We start from the raw sequence: 20,789 nt of genomic DNA on the forward strand, positions 1-20,789 counted from the left end.
CTTCAGGGCATGTGGGCTGTCACTTTAGCCAGCAGGGGAGTGGGACCATCCTTCTTGCCAGTGATTAGGAAGTGGCATGTGACCCCATTCGGATCTGTGAGGAGAAGTCTGCTTGGGCCTCAGAGAACGGTTTTCTGGCTGATGCATAGAAATTATAGAGAAGAGAATGTCATTTTTTAGTTGGAAATCGTTTAGTATACATGTGTGCCTGGACTTAGCAACCACCACGGGGGACACCAGGTGAGCACATGTGCTGAGCATGGGAAACTAAAATGGCGAATCTTGATGATCTTGTTAAACTACTGAATTAACCAACCCTGGAGCCACTCTACCCTCAGGTTACAGAGATGGCATTATTTTTTAATGTCAGAAATGCTTTTCAGATGTGAAATAAGACATGTATTAACAGAAAATAGACTCAGTACTTTGGTTTTGTGGGTGTTTAAACAACAGTCTGACAGTTACCTGATGTTGTTAGAAGTATCCACAACAGAATGAATACTGACATAGTGTATCAGAAGAATGTCAGCCTGGGTCATGGCAGGTCATGACAGAATCTAAGACCTGCCAAAGCCAATCTTGATTTAACTGCATTTCACTTAGTATAGTGAATTTTCTTTTTATTATCTTGGGGATTTCCTTTCACTTCCTTATCCCTTTAAGTATTATGAGAGGGGGAAAAAAGCTTTAATAATAATGCATTGAGTTATTAAGGCACTTCTTATTTGAAGTCTTCAAATCCTTTCCATAACAGGAAATGTAACTTGTTCTTCTCCAAGGTCAAGTAGTGGACCACTTTCAGAGCTAAATATATATATTGAGAATATTATTCCACATAAAGAATAATTAGGACCCGTGAAAACCCCCAATAAATTAGGGACTGCAGACCCAAATTCTATGTTGTTTATATTGTGAAACTAAAAATATCTGATCGTTGGGTCCCATTGGCTTTTCTGAAGTGTATTTTTTCTTTCTGTGAAGGATGTTGCTTTCTCTAAAAGGCTCCGCTCTTAAGGGATTAAAGGCACTTGAATAAGAAAGCAGCCATGTCAGGTAATACAAACACTGGCCTGCCAGCAGATCAGTGCTTTCTTTGCAATGTGTGTGTTTTTAAAAAATAGGTGTTAACATCCAAATGTTTAACTTGTCCTTCAGTAAATAACTCATGTCAGTTGCTGTGATTTTATTGTTAGTGCTTACAAGAAGGACAGATTGTAAAAAGGAGGGCTGAGCAGTACGTAGAAGATGACTGTTACTGGCCTTTGTTCTCGTGTTTCTGCATTGCCTTCATAAAACTGTCCCGTGGGATTTACCACAGTGCGAATGCTGAGCGAATGCGTTTGCATCTCCAGGGGCGTGCCTCCACGTACCTGCCTCCTCCCTCCTTCGGCCCTGTCTTTCTCACCTCCTCTGGCGGGACATTTCTACTCGAGAATTAACTTCACCCCAGGAGCTGATTTAATTATCACATAGGCACATGTAAGTGTTTACTAGATTGTTCTTTGAGTCAAATGGGATGATAAAATGGCATAACATAAATTCGAGCTGTCCAAACACACAATGTAATTTGTCAGCCCTTCTTCTTCCAGCCTTCTATCTCAAGAGCTCTACTGCTTTCAGTTCTCCAAGCAGGGGCATACATTCTTCTCCCTAATTTATCTCTCACCAATTCTGGAAATGTCTTCAACCCCAACATTGGTTAAGATTGATTCACACATAGGAAAGAACTGACTGAATCATGAGCATGGAGGAGGCACTTGAAAATTGGCGCCAAGCAGGAATGATCAGATTTAGGAGTGGCCACTGTGGGTGGGTAAAGGACTTCTTTTGGAGCTTGGGGTTATCTGCTTGTTTCATCCCCCTTTCTAATATATATATGTTTTATTTCTAAACTAAAAAATATAGGCACATACTACGGTAGTAATTCTAGTTTTTTTTTGTTGAAAATTTATTTATTTATTTAAACGATGCTAATTATTTGCACAATTAAAAGCCAGGTGTTATTTTTTAAATCTTTCTTGTTGAAAGTGTTACATAAATCCTCCTTTTTCCCCCATTAACCTCTTCCAGCCTGCTCCCTTCCCCCGCCCCAGGCCTTCAGCACCCCATTATCTGTGTCCATGGGTTATGCATATATGCATATAAGTTCATTGGTTGATCTCTTCCTACCCACCTTCCCTTGCCTTCCCTCTGAGATTCCACAATCTGTTTTTGCTTCTGTGTCTCTGGGTCTAGTTTATTGGTTCATAAGATTTCACATATGAGTGAGATCATGTGATACTTACCTTTCTCTGACTGGCTTATTTCGCTTAGCATAATACCCTCCAGATCCATCCATGCTGTTGCAAATGGTAAGAGTTCTTTCTTTTTTATCACCACGTAGTATTCCATTGTATAAATGTACCACAGTTTTTTATCCACTCATCTGCTGATGGGAACTTAGGCTGTTTCCAAATCTTAGCTATTATAAATTGTGCTGCTATGAACATAGGGGTGCATATATTCTAAAAGCCAGTTTTAAAAATTCTGTCTTGAATTTCTCAATTGTTTTCTAATCTTTTATTATGGTTAATTCACTTTTAATAGTTATGAAAAAACTCTTTAACATTAAATAGCACACCCCCCCCTTAGATTGCACAATATGCTGAGGTAGATTCTGGTACTTAATGACACATTTTATATACTTTGTTCTTAATTGCACATTTTCAGAAGTAGTGCTAACCAGGGCTAATTAATAAAGTTGGTAGGGTTTATCACAGAATGATATCTCCTGAGCACTGCATTTGGGTGAGAGCATTTCTTGCTTGGAGGTGGGTCACTTATGTAGTAGAAGCAGTAACTCAGCATGGCAGCCAGCAGGGTAGGAAATTAGAAGAGGAGGAGACGAGATTGCTAGCTGGGGCTGAAAACACGGAGGTGCATGGGGACACAGCATTCAGACCATCTGTCCCAGTCTCTCCCCCTCCTCCCAAGCACTTCCTACTTTGCAACAACAAACTAAAACTTTATAATGAATTTACCTGATTTACAGATGAAGATATCAAAACTCTGGCAAAGAGGTCACAGTTTCATAACTGACAGATTTGGGAATTAAACCTCTGGCTTTCTAATTTTAACGACTGTATACTGTACCATTGTTGGTGACTGGGGAATGCCAGGAGTTACTCATTTTCTTCAATGAAGAGTATTGACTGAAAATATTTTTCTTTCTTTGACACAAAAAGTAATGTTTAGGATTTTTAAAAATGACATTTTTTATTCTTTTAGACTGTGCACTCTTTTTGTTCAGGTGAGTATGAAAGTAGACATACTGCATTCAGAACTTGGAAGTTTGCATTATCATCCATGTCCCCTCCTTCCAACTCCTTCCTGGTAAATAGGTGTGTGTGCCTAGCTGGGAAGTAGAGGAGAAAAGGAATTATTTGGATGGCACTTCTCACACTCAGAGCAGTCTTTCACTCCTACAGTCATAGAGTAAGGCTGTTCTCTATACTGATAACAGATTTTGAACAATTGCATAAGATAATGATCTCATGTCATGAAGCTCAAAATATGTCATGTCTTGTTTTGCTGCCCCTGAATTTGCTTAACCAACTTGTCATTTAAATTAGAAACATGCTCTTATTCCTGATCTTTTTCTCAAGGTCTCCATTTGAAGAATTTTCTGGGTTACTGACATAGTTGATGCTATCATTTCAGAATTCATAATATTGATTAATGCTGTCATAGGGGAACAAAGCAGTGATTCCGAAAGCAGGCATTTAACTTTAAAAGGTATGCTGTAAAGTGCAGATAACAATCCACACTCCCCTCCCACTTTCCCTGTCATTTCTACTGTTTGTGCTGTTTGTTAAGTAGTTAATGGTACTTCATACAAGTTGTGTTGTTAGTGTTCTGCAATGTCAAGTTCCCTATTCATAAAACAAACAAACAAACTCAGATCTCCTGGGGAAAGAAGAAAGCAGGTCTTCCTCTTTAAGCGGCAGACAGAAAATGTTTTTCCTTTGACTTTCCCTGTGTGGTTACTGTGTTTGTCTGTTCTTCCTTACCTTTCTCACAGACCCCTCTAGAGGTCCACACAGCACACGTGGCGCTTGCCTGAGGCCAGAGCTCACCGCTCCGTGAGGCTTAGTCAAGCACAAGGCCACTTCTTCCCCGAATGCCAGTCCTGGAGCAGCGGAGCAGCACGTTGGGCTGGAGGACGGGAGGTGGAGCCTTTTTGCTCACTGCAGCGAGTTCCCCTCTCCCTCCCGGCTGTGCATTGGCTCTGCACGCCTGCTCCGTGCACTGCTCCTCCGAGTGGAATAGGCAGGGTGTGCTCACAGACCCGGTGTAAACTGCATTTTCTATCTGGGGTGCCCGGGGGGAAGAGCACCAGGAAGGAGAGACGGCACCAGTGCCATGGGCCAGCTCTGCTGCTTTCCTTTCTCCAGGGATGAGGAAAAAATCAGTAAGTGTGGTTTGTACTGTGCAGAATCCTAAGTGCTTGACTATTTTGTGTGGCTGTCTTCTAGGGGGAGTTTTGGTTATTTCTTGTGTGAAAGATAGAATAATCAGCTGTGATCGTTCATGTGCTTTTCTTAAAAGGATTGGAGGGTGTGTAGTTAATAATTAACTGTAAAAGTACACTGACTCAATAAATAGGCTAGGTGAGATGTAAAATACTGAAAACTCATTTTTGATATTCATGTGTTAGTAATCTTACAGCTCATTTTTATCACACTGTCTGCAGTCAGAGTTTAGTTTTGAGATTCTTTACATCACTGTCTACCATCTGATGTATCGTACAAGCCAGGCTTCATTGTGCTATCTGAGATTGGGATTTTTTCAGAGCAATGATCAATGATAACATACAGAGAAGTGAACTGGTTCTAAAGTGACATCTATTATCCACTTGCAGATGTTTTCATGTACCCCCTGCTTTTTCACGTGTAACTGTGAGACCACTCCCAACAAGCGATGCCCTTTGCTTCCAGCAAAAACCTCAATGAGTATTTTTAAACGAATGTCAGGCAGATTTCCACATTTGCTTATGGCCCAGAAACAGAACTTAAAGTGGTAACACTTGCACTGAAATTTTTCTCCTCACTGGCTTATGTTACTTACATGTTAGCTTTGTTAAATACAGTACTGGCATTTTAATTGGTGTGCCGAATAGAATTTGCCTTACACTAGTTGCCCCAAAATATTGAATTTTTACTTCTTTTTCAATAAAATGTTTACAGCCGTACTTATTAAATCTGCAGCCACATCTCTGTCACGTAGGTGCTTTATTTGAATACATTTAAATAGGTCTACAGAACCTTGAGACATCTGGTTCAGGTGCTCCGAGTCCACATCTGGCTTAAATTTCCTGCTGCTTGTTCCTCAGGAAGCAAACCAGGGATAGGTTTAACAAAACTTAATCCATGTCCTATACCTAGTCACTTGGGAAATACCAGTAAACCAGTTTGTGCCAGAAATCTTCTGGGAGTGCTCAGAATATATTTTGTAGACTTTGGAGCGTCTGATTATTAGCAAGAGCTAATAGCTGTGCTCTGAATTTTGCTTGTGAAAATGACACTGTTCAGGGATGACCCTGATCTTAAAACCCGAGATGACTTTACAAGAAGATGGCTCATTTCCTAACAGGGAGCATCGGCATTCGTTTGGCAGCCTGAAACTTCTCAGAGATTTGTCAGAATGATTTACGTACGGTTCCTGAGGGTTTGGGCTGACTGAGTCCTTCCTTGGGGAATATGTCTACCTGAAGCCTGGGGATGGGCAGATGTAGGACAGTGAGTTCTTTCCGACCCTCCTCCACTTCCTGTTCACGGCTCCAGCTTTCCACTGGGAACTTCTGCTTTCCTCCTATTGTTCCTCTTCTCCGCTGTCAGCAGTCTTCTTGGCTCTAACTGAAATCAGGTTTCACCTCAGTGAGGCATGTGCTCTTCTCCGTCTTCTTTGAGATCACAGGAGTGCAGTCTTGAGTTTTACACACAGTGCTTCTTACTACTGGTTGACAGGAAGTGGTGTCTACTGCTCTTCGGGTTTGCTTTCTCAAGTTCCAAAATTTTAAAAAGAAAATGAAGACAGGACACTGTCTGAAGTGAAGTTCTAGTCCAGAAGTGCAAATCATGGTTAGAAATCAATGCATTTTGACCCTCTTTCCTGTCACTCACCCCATTGGCCCCCGATCCTCCCCGTTCTCTCCCCGTCATCTGTCACGGATTTTTGTCATTGCTTCACCATTTTCCTCCTCCTAACCTGGCCACACCCCATCCACACACCCCGTCAGCTGTTTTCTGATGCCGTGTTTCCTTTCTCTGCTAGAGGATGGTCTCAAGAGAGGCTTCTCTGCCAGGCACTGCCATGTTGCTGGTCATGCAGGTCTCAAAGTACTTAAAAGGGGACTGGAAAAAAGTGGCAGAGGATTCATTAGCCAGCATGTCTCAAGAAACATGTAAATTAGCATAACGGTAGATATCCCGTTCATCAGTTGTGTTGATGACATGTACAAGAATCCGTAGACATTTGGGAGGGCCCAGCATGTTCTGATCTTGCTACTGGATCTACAGTAACCTCTTGGGTCTTATTCATTTTTGTGTCTCCCCCCCCCACCCCCGACCCCAGTAGCCTCATTAGCCTGCTCTGAGCCACATGCTCAGTCAGGACCTACTAGGGACAGAGCACAAAAATGCCAAGGGCTACACCCTTCTAATTCTGCTGGAAAGGGTCATGGGCCTTCAAATTTTAGAGAATTAAATGAGTTTGTGGTGAAAGTTTAAATTTGTGGATGTCATTCTTAAAACACAGGCGAGTCCTCCACAGTCCTGCAGAGCTACAAAAGGAATGTGTCCGGCTGGCCAAGTGGTAAGGATCAAGTGACCCCACTCCCTCCCCACTGCTGTTTTATTCTGCTGTGGCCCTTGGTGGTGGTGGTAGATAGAAATCATTTGATTGATTCATCAATCAAATAAATCATTTGATTCATTGGTGCTACTATTTTAATCTATTGATAATACACAAAATGATTTTTAATCAACTAGTTGTATAGGGGCCTAAATTCACGTGCAAAGTTAACGGTATGCATAGCCAGAAATCTTGATAATGGGGTGAGTAGTCAAATACAGCAGAATTCATCATGGCTTGCTTTTCAGTTCATGTAGCACAAAACAGCTAGACCCATTTTGTTTAAATCCAGTTGAACATTTTTCTCAAACTGTATGCTTTTTGGCCACAATATGTTGACTACCCTGACAATAAATATATGTTTCTTGGAAGATTAAGTTCTTTATTGCTATACAGGAACATACTTAACATCAAATATTACTGTACATATTGTAGGATTCACAAAAGTTGTAGATCATCTGCAGTGTAAGTTTTTGCTGAGTTCTTTTATAGCACTTGTTTCTTTAAATTACCTAATTTCCCACAGTGTACTTCCTGAAGGAACTGACCCTGAGCAAGAATGTTGTTGCACAGGCTTACTGACCACTGCAGCTTATCAATCTTATTAAGTACACCTCCAAAGAGAACTTAATCACTAAAGAGACATCTCTATAATGAATTAGCAAACATTTTGCTTGCTCTTTTCCTGTTGCAAATGTTCTCATTTTGTGTAGACAGCGCCTGGGAAGGCAAATGGGCATTCTTTAATTATTCTTTAATTATTGTCAGCTGAACCCAAGGTGACAGGCAAAGCCACGCCCTGGGAACATGCCTTGCAAAAAGGGCAAGGGTGTTATCAGCATTGACTCTTATCAGCCCGTGGTGTGGGGAAGTAGGTTTGATATCTAAATCCAGCCTAGCACCAGGAATGCTCAGGGCCTATTCAAGAATGCAAATAATCTCCTTTTGTCTTGACCTTTTTTTGTTGTTGTTGTTTTTGTTTTTGTTTTTTTTTTAATATATTTTATTTTTTTTTCTTTTAAATTTTTTTTTATTGTTTGAAGTATTACAAATAGTAGTACATATGTCTCATTTTTTTTTCCCATTGACCTCCCCCCAGCCTCCCCTTCCCCCCAGTACATGCCTTTACCTACCCCCCCCCCAGTGTCTTTTATCCATTGGTTATGCTTATATGCATGCCCACAAGTCCTTCAGTTGATCTCTTACAGCCCGCCCCCCCCCCCCCCCCCCCCCGCCCAAAACCTCCTCTGCCTTCCCGCTGTAGCCCGACAGTCTGTTCAGTGCTTCTTTGCTTCTGTATCTATTTTTTCCCCTTTTCTTTCCTTTAAAGAATCTTGCCTCTGCAGACTAGGAATAAACATATAATTACAAAAAATGTTTGAGTCCCAATTTCAATGTCCAACAGTTCTGAGTCCCCGTTTCAATGTCAAACAGTTCCTTATGTGTACATGTCAGCAATGATATCTGGATGGTGGGCACATGGTGGCAATGCAGGTCCGACCCTCTCTGGTTTGGTCCTAGGCAACCTGCTGCGTCGCACAGCTTCTGACTGCTAGCGTGGCAAGGCGTCGTCAGCGTCTCCCATCTCTGGACTGTTTCTCCTCTTGTCTTCCTGGTTGGAGCAGACCTGTCAATTCCTCTCTGTTGCAGGAATCCACATGGTCTTGGAGTTGTTTTCTGAAAATATACAAACATATTCTCGACCAAAAGTTAATAAAGGAATCTTTTCTATATAATTGATTTGGGATTCTTTTTATTTTTGCCCAAACGATTTTCCTTTGTCTTATTTAGACACCATGTGTGTTTTTCATGGGTGTTTTGCTGTTGTCATTACAAATAAAAATTAATCTTGTAAAGTTAAAATTTTTAGATGTAATTTACTTATAGGATATTTTTCCTTACATGGTATTACCCTACTATCCCCCCTTTTTTTGATTAATGGAGGCTTTTGTAAATTTTATAATGCAGTCTTGATAACTTTAAATTTTATTTTTTTGCACAAAAATATGGCTGCTTTAGTTTCATTGCATGTTCAGGAATTTTACCATGAGATGAACTACCAATAGAAATTTTAGTTACCACTTTAGGAACAGCTTTTTGTCCAGTACAATTAAATTTTCTTGAATATTCACTTATTTGAATTAGCCTATTTAATTTAATCTGAAAACTTGATTATTATTTTACTGTCAAATTTAATACTCTACCATCAATCTTAGTTTACCCTGTAAATATTAGTGGAAAGGATTATTTGCATTCTTGAGTAGGCCCTGAGCATACCTGGTGCTAGGCTGGATTTAGATATAGGGCAGCTGCTGTCAGCCCAGTCTCTGTCTGTTACCTGGGTCCCAATCTGAGCTGGGCCAAGTCACACTGTCACCTGTGTCCCGATCTGAGCTGGGCGTGGGGAGCAAAGCAGCCATGGGAGCAGGAGACCTCCCTTAGACGGGGCGAGGGTTCAGGCCCCTGTAAGGTTGGGAGGGTGGGGGTCTGTGCCCCACCTCTGATGATCTCCAAGTTGTCTCCTGATGGCCCCTCTGCGACTGTGCCTGTCTTAGGTTGTTCCTTCTCTGAGGAATCTTATTGTCTTGACCTTTTGATGAAACTTCCTGGTATTTGGGATATAAAATAAACTCGCTGGATTGGCTCGGAGTCCCTGTCCCTCCATCAGAGAGGACGGTGGTCCCACCCGGTCCCAGCTTTTTTCTTCTGTCTTGGTGTCTTGTCTTTTTCTTTCTTTTATTTCTCAATCCCCAGCTCCTCTACTCAGGAACTGGACCCGCTCTCTTTCCATGCTGGACGCGGAAAGAGAGAAACACCTACATTTTTGAAGTACGTTGCTTTTATGTCGGATGAAATAGGTGAATGTCCGAAGGTGAACCTTACTGCCTCTGAGGCAGTCAGTTTCCAGCCACTGGACGTATCCAAGCATAGGGCGAGAAGCCACTCCTCGGGTGGTCAGGAAGAAGGTAACAACCAGCGAATGGATACACTGACAGCTCAGTTACTCCGTAGCCTGCTATTCTGTGATGCTGAAAATAAAATGGGAACAGTGTGTATTTTAATGACACGTTTTAATTTGATAAAGTATGTGTTTTAACAATACATACATATTTTACTTTTACATATGAAATATGTTCAAATATAGTCTTTTTACATGGCATGTTATCAGGACCATTTATAGCATCCATTTCATAAATGAATCGAATGTCAAGACGGTTTGTTTTTGATGATTTGAAATTTGATGGTATAACACAAACATACAGAGATAAGCAGTGTTAATTGCGTGTCTGGTGAATACTTTAATTTTTGAACCTTAATTACCACGTTCAGTTGTACTCAAGGAACTCTGTGTTTAGGTTTTCCAATTCTCCAGAAGGCTTCCTGTAAGTCCATGGCCTTATCCTTTGCTCTTCTGATTTGCGCTTACAAATACCGACTTTGCAGCCTGCTGGGTAGCTCAGCTGGTTAGAGCATCCTCCCAATGCACTAAGGTTGCAGGTTCGATCTCTGGTCAGGTCATATACAAGAAGCAACCAATGAATGCATAAATAAGTGGAACAACAAATTGATGTTTCTCTCTCTTCCCCCCTCTCTCTTTTTCTTCCTCTCTCTGTCTCCCCCTTCTTCTTTCTCTAAAATCAATAAACAAAAATTAAAAACAGTACACTGATTTTGAGGTTATCTTTCATATGTGTGCTCTGTCTCATGACATGGATTCCAAGTTTCACATATGCAATACCCATGCTGTCTACATCTCTTTCAGATCCTAACATAGTGTCTTACCCAGAGGAGGCATGTTCTATATGTTTGTTAATGAAGAGAACGATACTCATTTCCTGACATGGTATGAGTATGAGAGAACTTTCAGTATAAATCAGCCTATCAGAGGCCAGAATTTTTGGAATGACTCTGGTGACTGTGGAAACCTATAAAGAACTTCGGTTACTGAATGTACTAGAGAAACATTTTAACAGGTTCTCACTTAGACACTACTGCTCGGGCCCCAGGAAAATGTGTGATAGGGAACCTCCCATCAGGGACACCATTCATTTTTCCTTGTAGTAGAAATGTGTTTGTACACAGGGGATGCAGCATGACTCCAGCGCTGCTGCTGCATGTCGAAACCATATGGCGCATCCCTCGGCATGCAGTTTTTACTGGGGGAAGATGGACTGGGAGTTCCGAAACCTGGGTAACAAACCCAGTCTGCTCTCATATCCTATCTGACACTGGGCAAGTGGCTAACACCTCTCAGCTCAGTTCCTCATATTTAAGAAGTGGTGGTCCAACTACCATGATCTTAAAAGTTTATTCATTTCCCCGATTTTTCCCTTAGAGTTAAGAGTCTAGCACATAAATATAGATATGATGCAAGTTTTTCTTCTTTCTGTTGCTCTTTTTTAATATTTTATTAATTTCAGAGAAGAAGGGAAGAGAGAGAGATAGAAACATCAATGATGAGAGAGAAATCACTGATCTGCTGCCTCTTGCATGCCCCACACTGGGGATTGAGCCCATAACCCAGGCATGTGCCCTGACCGGGAATCGAACCGTGACCTCCTGGTTCATAGGTCGACGCTCAACCACTGACCCACCGTGGCCGGGCTTCTTTCTGTTGCTCTTCTCTTCTTCCTCCTCTAGGATGGACTGAAGACCTCCTCCTCTTATTTAAAATTTTCTGAATGCTTACTGTGTGCCAGGTACAATGCCAGGATTGTTGGGGAAATGTTGCTCCCAATGTCCCATTTAAGAGGGGAAGTGGCTGAAAGCTAGTAGTTTGGGGCAGTTGTCAGTGACAGTCCTCCAGGGGTGCAGGGGGGCCCTGAGCTGGCAGGAGGCTGGAACCAGGCCGCTCACTGTGTGCTGCCCCTTTCTGAAGGCTCAAAGCCTCGGCACTGTTCAACTTGAGGCTGCATGTGCATCCGATTCCTGTGGGTAACGTTGTGGCAGCAGCAGTAATGTTGTGCAATGAAACATTTAACTATAGTCACTGAAGATTAGGCTTCTCCTTTATTAAATAATGTACACCCAAGAGGTTTATAATTCTAAAATTAAGTATAGGAACATTAGAGAAAATGCTCATGGTTACTATTCTCTCTTACCGCTCTGATTCCTTTTATTTCTTCATAGGCTTCATGGTAACTGTATTTCCTTTTGTGGTTCTCAGAGCTTCTTAGAGTTTGCCTGGATTCTGTGATCAAATGCTGAGTCTGCCTGGATTTACTGATCAAATTTTCATCAGGAGCACGAAGGTCGTAGACTTTTCCCCAGCCCCTAGTGTAGTCACTGGCTGCTGTAGACTCCACCCTGACACTCTGCCAACCAAAGTGATGTGACCGGTCTGTCCTGTGTGTTATCTCTGGGGACCAAGTAAAAAAAAAAAAGAAGTGGGAAATCATGTGTTATATATAAAGGTTTGGGTTAATATTTAAAAATTCATATGTTACCTCTTTCTCAGGCATTTGGCTTTTAACAAGACTGAATTAGCCCATGTGCTCTTAGGAAATATTTGTAGTAAAATAACAAAATAAATTAATCAATGATAATGACTTAGTCCAAAATAATCTCTGAGGGAGGAATTTCAGGCAAAGAATAAAACTCTTTCAGGGCATCTGATAAATCACTTCCTGTAGATAATTGTTTTCTGCTTAATTAAGTTGGTCCTACCTAATATGTAGGTTTTTGAGCTTTTATCCATAAACTTCTGATACTTTCAGTAAAGAAACTAAAAAGAGTCCCAAATTCTCAGTGCTAAAAGCAAGGGGTTCTGGGGTTTTCTTTGGTTCTGATATTTACTTTGTAACTTCTCGAAGCTTCTGTGCCTTCATCTTAAATATCTACTTATTGTGAAAATGAAATAAGCTAATGACTAGGAAATGCCCGACACTGTGGTAATCATATGATAGGTCCAGTAAATATAATTTCTCTGTAACAAATGAGAGTGTATTGTATAGCTATAGTCACCTTGGAAGTCAGCTGAGCTATAGTTTGCTTTTCATCATACACAGGAATGGAAAAAGGGGACTTAGAATCTTAGACCTTGAATTGTTGAGTAGACTTCAACATTTATTTGTATAACATCCTTTCCTTTGGGGACTCCCTCCCCTTCTCCTTGGGTTTCTGTCCATCATGATGCCTTGCTTCCCTGCTCTTAGAAGAGACATGTGGCCCAAGCAGAGTCAGCCAGTCTTCCCTAAGATTTGATAGAGGGTCTGTCTTTCTTTTGGGTTGTGAGTGGAATGGATGTAAGCATAAGATTGCTAGTTGGTAGGGAGTGAGTCTGAAGCCAGCACAGAAGAAAGAGGCTGGGGCGGAGAGAGAGACAGTCCTGATGATATTTTTGAGCCTCTGATTTCAGTTATGACTAAGACCTTCTCCATTACCTGAAGCACTTTTTGTGCTTAAACTTGCTTAAGCTAATTTTTTTGGGTCACCTGCAACCAAAAGACTTCAGATACTGTTTCGGAGGACACTCAGTGTACCTAAGAGTAGATCCATCTGGAACAAATATTTCCAAACCTAGTGAAGAAGTGAAAACTCTCTGATTTCTTCTGGACCTTAATGTGCCATTTTGGTGGCAATGAAATTTAGCCCTAAGTGAGAGCTGTTATTGTCGATCACGTCACATGTTGAAAAATCTGAGCCAGGTGCTATGGAAGATACAATGATGATACATGGTCCCTGTTGTTGGAAGATTCCTTTTCAACTTTCATGACTTTTTAAAATGAGATGAATTGGACCCCATGTTAATTCTGCCCCAAACAGAAAAGCCATGATAAAGGATCTTGATGCTCTTAGTCTAAGAAGCGAAGCCATGCCCTGACCGGTCTGGCTCAGTGGATAGAGCGTCAGCCTGCGGACTGAGGGGTCCCAGGTTCGATTCCGGTCAAGGGCATGTACCTTGGTTGCGGGCACATCCCCAGTGGGGGGTGTGCAGGAGGCAGCTGATTGATGTTTCTCTATCATCGATGTTTCTAACTCTCTATCCCTCTCCCTTCCTCTCTGTAAAAAAATCAATAAAAAAAAAAAAAAAAAGAAGCGAAGCCATACCTCGTCCATTCCAGGCAAGTGACTTAGCTGAGTCAGCCAAGTCCAGTGAGAGGGAGTTATTACCACCAAGAGTGGAACTTACCTCAAGCTCCTAGCACAGGCAGCAGTTACAGTTGATGTGGGCAAACACAGTTTCTACCACACACATCTTAGCAAATAAAGTTTCCTATATCAAACATTTATAATGTCAAAGTGCAAGTTAACAGACCTTGGAACTATTAAAACCAACCTTTCCATTGTATAGTACTGTTCTTTACCCTTAGCAAATAGTCATAGACAGGAATGGAGCTATGGAATGAAAATATAAAAGAATAAGTATAGCTTTTTTTTTAATCCTCACCCAAGGATATGTTTCCATTGATTTTCAGAGAGGGAGGGAAGGAGAGAGAGAGAGAGAGAAACATGGATCAGTTGCCTTCCATACATGTCCCGACTGGGAATGAAACCCTGCAACCTGGATATGTGCCCTGACCAGGAATTAAACCCACGACCCTTCGATGCACAGGATGATGCTCCAACCAGCTAGCCACACTGGCCAGGACAAGAATAAGTATTTATTCAAAGTCTATCCTAACTAGGATATAAATGATAATTTTACTGAAGGCTAAGTCAAAAATATTTGAGAAAATACAATTTTCTATTTCTACAGAATGCTCCCAAAACTTATAAATATAGTCAAGGACATTTGGAAGAAGGAATCTGATAGAAAATGGTGGTTCATTTTTTCTTTTTACATGTCTCAGCAGCCCCTCCCCTCTCCCCCCTCCTCCAAGTTTGTGGTTAGATAGTTGGTGTTGGTATTTGCCATGTAAATCACATCAAATTAATTTTTTTCTAAGTATGTAGTTTCTTTTAAAAAAATACATATTTTTTATTGATTTCAGAGAGGAAGGAAGAGGGAGAGAGAGAGAGAGACAGAAACATCAATGATGAGAGAGAATCATTGATCAGCTGCCTCCCACATGCTCCCTACTGGGGAACGAGCCCGAAACCCGGGCATTTACCCTTGACTGGAATGGAAGCCAGGACCCTTCAGTCCACAGGCCGACACTCTATCCACTGAGGCAAACCAGCTAGGGCTCAAATTTCAATTTCATGTCTTGTATCTGACTGTTAGAGCAAAAATAAAATTCACACTTTCTAAGCATGGAAAATATTCAGCTAAAGTTAGCTGTGAAGCTCAGCTTTTTCAGAGTTTGGATTGCTGTATTGATAGCTAATAAACTGGCAAGCAGATGATCTGTTAATTTAAGACTTTCTATCTAAATCTATAGCAGTCCTGTTTACGATTCTGACAAGAGTGAGTGTCTTAAGGAGGGAGGTCAGGAGGCGAGGAGCCTGGAAACCACATGATAGGAGGAAGGCTGGAGTACTCCGGCTGCTTAGCTGGGGGAGGAGACAGATGGGTTACTTGTCTTAAAATATTTGGAGGATTCTTTAACGTGGAAGGGAAAGAAGAGCGACTCTGTATGGCTCCAGTGTGCAGAATTAGGACAGTGGTGTTCATTTTAACACATTTTCTTTTGGTGATTTTAGAAGCCAAGTGGTAAAGGTAAGTTAAAACCAGTAGTATTCTAATTGTGTTTGCAATAACTCTTGTTTTAAATAACGAAAATCCTGAAATGGAGTCCTGAAACACAGAGAAGTTATCACAGTCAAATTTTGCATTAAAAATTCTCAATGCATTGCCTAAAAGAAGATATTTTAAGACAGTTTTCAAGTTGTTTTAAGTTACCAAACTCTTTCTTTAAGAAAATAAAATTTTAGAGGACCAAAATTTTTATAAAAAGAATATATACTTTTTTTTTCACTTTCAAGATCATAGTTTATTTATCTCTTCCGATAAAAAGATAGTAACATATTAGGGACTCCATCTAGTAATTTTGCATTGAATGTTAACAAAAAAAGAAAAAATCTCTAGATACCTGAAAGCCTCATTAAGGAATATATATATTGTTATTTATTTCATAATAGCTATTAAATGACTTTTAAATTACTAACTTCAAGACCAACAAACTTGCCCTGATCAATTTAACAAACTTAAAAAGAACAAATTATTTTAAAACTAATTCATAGTTTATGAAAATTCTTTAAAAAGTATGTGTTCTTTTCAAGTTTGTTAAGCTTATTTTCTACAATTTTATGATTTTTTAAGTAAATATTTCTATTTTTTCAGTTTTATTGAGATATTATTGACATAATGTGGGTGAATACAGAAATCGGTATTTTTCAATGCTTCACATTTTAGTTTGGTGCATCTAGAAACCTAAAACCATCTGTATCTCACTGTTTCAGCTGCAGTCTATTCATATGTCTGCTGAAAAGCCTTTTGCAAGATTAATTAGCGGTAGCTTTTCTCTACCTATGAAGGAACTTTATAAAATTCTTGTTTGCAGTTATGCCAACATTGTTTCAAGGAACATATTTTCAAGTGAAGAGGTTGCCCCTATCTTATTTGCTTACACTGACTTATAGCAGGGAAATAATAAACAAATAGCCTTGTAACCTTATACATTGAAAAGAGTCACAGCATCCCTTTCATTTAAATCAAAACAGCAATAGCTAATTTTATTAAATACTTACCGTAAGCAGAGCACTGTGCTAAGTGCCCTGGAAAATTCAGAAAGTTGGGTTAGACGGTTTGAATGGCACCTTGTTCTTTACTGTGAACCAAGAAAATATATGGAGGATAAACAGGAGCCTCATGGCAGTTGCTGCTAGAGCCTGCCTGCCCTCTATGTCCAAAGGGTGTATTAATCCCCTTAACCCCAAATAAAATCTCGCCATCATGTTTAAACTTCTCCATGTGTCTGCCATTTGAAATTCTTTTCTTTCGACAACACAGAACAACTTGTTTTCACCAGTAACATTAGATCATTGAGAAATAAAAGTATTTGCTAAATTATTTTCTTTAGTTATTTCCCCCTGAAGTTAAAGCAATACATTTATGAGTTCACCATGCTCCAGTTTTTTAAAAGTGTGCTCAGTTTCTTTATGCACTTTTTTAGATGCCTGGAAGAATGGCCATGGATGGCTTTATTTTTTAAATTTTATTTTTCAATTGCAGTTTATATTCATGGCCATGGATGACTTTACATTTTTAGTTTTCTCTTGATTTCATTTTAACGGTTAGTTATCGTCAAGTTTTCTTTAGCATTACACATTCTTTGTTTGAGCCATTAGCATGGCTTTTATAATACCCTGTAGATTGGTCCACAGATTGCTCAGTATTCACAAGGCAAATGCACTGACCAGATAGTTCTGTGCACCTGGATTTTCATGGTCAAAACCAATTAAAAATTAGGTTTTGGAAGCCATCAAAGAAAATGAACTGTGCCAGTTTAACCCATTTTATGTGTTGGCTAGCTGAATAAATAGAGTGAAATCTATGTGGTATAAAATACACTCTACATGCTTATCCAAAAAGGTTTGGTTTAGGATTAGGCAGCTGAGTTAAAGAGAGCTACATTTTGAATAATTTTTGAAAATACAGTTTCTTCCATCCCGTGATATTTAAAGTACTTACGATGCTCGTGATTACACTGTAGTTATGCTTGTATTTTAGTGTCTCTCACTAAGCTTAATGACTGGTTATTTGTATTGAACCTAAAATGAAGCAAAATCACTGGTTAGTGGCATGTCTGATGTTTTCCTAAAAAATAATAGCAATGTTCTGAGACTCAAGCTTACATTTTAAAATATTCGCTGTGTTCTGAAAATATAATTTTCTTTAACATTTTATGAAATGGGTTGAAATAAGTTGTTCCTTGAAGACAAGCCTTAATCATTTGTGTATCTCTGAGAATCTAGAAGTGCACTTTGATCATAGTAGGTGCGCTAAATAAATAAATGATGTGCAGACTCCTCAGTATGTTCCTCAGTGGAACCTTCATAGTCTCTCCCCTGCGTACAGTTCCAGCCTCATCGTTTTCCTTCCCTCTCACCACATCAGTCACTTTATACTACACTGAATTCTGCAGTTATCCAGACAAGCCACTACTAAATTTCACGTTTCCTGAAGACTGGGCCCATGTGGGGTTCATTTCTGTATTCATTGCAAGAATACCACAAATAGAGGGTATTCAGTGAATGTGTGTAGAAGGAGAAATGGGCGGAAGATGGAAGAAAAGGATTATACTACATTAATCAATATCCATTTAGCATAAAAATTTCAACCTGAGAATGAAACCTTCTGAATTTTTCTGTTTTCCAATGAACCAATCATTAAATTACGCTGTGTTTCTCACATGTATACCTCATTTCCCCAGGGTGAGGTGCAGCAGAGAGCTGTGGAGTATCTGCTTGGGGGTGGGTGTTCTGGATGAACTAATGCCCTGATTCTGAGTGAGAGCTACCAATTCCCATCACTTTACTATGTGATCTTAGACAACTTATGTAACCTCTTGTGTTTCATTGTTCTGACTTGTTAGATGGGAAGAATAACACTTACTTTGCCTCATAAGGTTTCTTTGAGGATCAAATGAAAGAATGTTTCTGAAAGTCCTTTGCAAAGTGTGAAGTGTTCTCTAAATGAATGGAAGGAAGTATTTCTGTTACTGCTATTAGTGGCCTAGAACCATGGGGATTTCCTGAGCCTGTGGAACCTTCTGATCCGGGTGTGTGTGTCCTTATGCTTATGAAAGAGATAGAGTGATATCTACAATTATGATTTACTTAACCGTAAAGCAGATTAGATTGCTGCAGCATTTATGCTGCTGTTCTGTCTTGGTGAACATTGCCTTCAGAACAGGAAAGTGACCTTTATTTCTGCTTGAATCAGCTCCTACCATGGAATATCAGCCTAGAAAGAAAAGTATATGTTATCATGAGTAAGAGTGTTGGCCAAACAAGTGAATACTAATTCCAGCTAGTAATGCTCTTTTTTAAGTTTTATGTAAAATTATCTCAATAGATTATAATAAATTACATGAACAAATAATTTTAAAATTCAAAGCAATGCTCATTTTTCAGCCTTGCTTTTCTGCCAAAGAACACGATTGTTCAAAAACTTATGCTTTTGACATCTTTGTCATCAGAATACTTTTCCAGTGATAGCTATACTTCTGTTGATACTCCTTTGTACCAGACTTGTGTTTGGAATGTTTGCTTCTTTTATCACTGTTCAAATTGCACCTCTGAATCCTTTTTGCACAAAGTGACATATAGTTGGTCCTGAGCAAATAGGGAAATAGATTTCAACAACAGAGTGACACTTAATAAAGTGACTAAATGAATGATTGGCATTTAGTAGGTATTGAGCACATTCTTCTTAATCATAACACGTATAAAATCTAATAAAATAACTACCAAACCCTACTGTGTTCCAGACACAATGTGAGGCACTTTTTATAACTTATCTCTAACGCGTACAACAGCAGTGCAGGGTCTATTCTCATCTTTTGTGGCCCATTGAAGGAATATTTAGTTTTGGAGAGATTGTGAACAAGGTTGTGTAGATAGAAAATAGCCCTAGCCGGTTTGGCTCAGTGGATAGAGCGTCGGCCTGTGGACCAAAGGGTCCTGAGTTCGATTCCAGTCAAGGGAACATATCTGATTGCAGACTCCTCCCCGGCTTGGGCCCTGGTCAGTGCTTGTGCGGGAGGCAACCAATTGATGTATTTCTTTCACATCGATATTTCTCTCTGTCTTTCCCTCTCTCTTCCACTCTCTTTAAAAATCAATGGAAAATTATCCTCAGGTCAGGATTTAGAAAAAAGAAAGAAAATAGCAAAATTGGATTTTAAGCTCATATGTGTATCATACGTTTCTTTCCTTACACACATATTAGTTCTGACATAGCACCATCAGTAATTCTATTACATAACCAAGGTTTCCAGTAAGAAAAGATAGCATTATGGTAGAATTGTATAGGGAACAATGTGGATCATTATTTGGATTAAGAGAAATGATATTACAGATGGAAAAAAAAGCCCTAAAGATAATTAATAAGCCTACATCAACACTTTGTAATGATTCAAAGTCCATAGTTTACATTATTATTCACTCTTGGTATTGTAACTTCTGTGGGTTTGAACAAATGTACTATAATGCCATGTATCCATCATTATGGGACCATACGGAATCTTTTCACTGCCCTAAAAATTCTCTGTGCTCTGCTTATTCATTCTTCTACCACCTCACCTCAACCCATGCCAACCACTTATCTTTTTACTGTCTCTATAGTTTTGCCTTTCTAGAATGTCATACAGTTGGAATACTATAGTATGTAGCCTTTTCAGATTGGTTTCTTTCACTTAGCATAATACCCTCTAGGTCTATCCATGCAAAAGTTAATATTTCACCTTTTTTTTTTTTTTTACGGCTGAGCAGTATTCCATTGTGTAAATATACCACAGCTTTTTACTCTACTCATTGGGCACTTGGGTTACTTCCATGTCTTGGCTGTTGTAAATAATGCTGCAGTGAACATGTGGGTGCATATATTCTTTCAAATTAGTGTTTTTTGTTTCTTTAGATACATACCCAGAAGTGGAATTGCTGGGTTATAGGCAGTTTTATTTTTAATTTACTGAGGAACCTTCATACTGTTTTCCATAATGGCTGTACAAATTTGTAATCCTACCAATAGTGCACTAGGATTCCTTTTCCTCCACATCCTCACCAACACTTGTTGTTTGTTGATTTATTGATGATAGTCATTCTGACAGGTCTGAGGTAGTATCTCATAGTGGTTTTGATTTCATTTTTTTATGGTAATTAATGATGTTGAGCCACTTTTCATATATCTGTTGGCCATCTGCATAGCCTCTTTGGAGAAGTATCTATTCAGGTCTTCTGCCCACCTTTTAATTGGGTTGTTTGATTTTTCTGGTGTTGATTTGTCTGAG

The 20,789-nt window shown here is 39.7% G+C and overlaps 1 protein-coding gene across 7 annotated transcripts in view; it reads left to right on the top strand.

Moving 5' to 3' along the window:
- The window catches only part of AKAP7 (A-kinase anchoring protein 7), a 103,338-nt gene that overhangs the window by 78,636 nt on the left and 3,913 nt on the right, over positions 1 to 20,789 (top strand). For 2 of the 7 annotated variants that reach the window (XM_080666692.1, XM_080666695.1), the window contains one exon: positions 6,796 to 6,852. The exons of 3 other annotated variants lie outside the window; for them this stretch is intronic. In XM_080666692.1, coding sequence (XP_080522818.1) covers positions 6,796 to 6,852 — 57 coding nt within the window. Of the gene's footprint in view, positions 1 to 4,268; positions 4,451 to 6,795; positions 6,853 to 20,789 lie in introns of those variants that run through there. 2 more of the 7 variants (XM_080666697.1, XM_080666696.1) reach the window with 1 other exon arrangement.

This window comes from Plecotus auritus, assembly GCF_963455305.1.
Source record: "Plecotus auritus genome assembly, chromosome: 4".
Taxonomy (NCBI): domain Eukaryota; kingdom Metazoa; phylum Chordata; class Mammalia; order Chiroptera; family Vespertilionidae; genus Plecotus; species Plecotus auritus.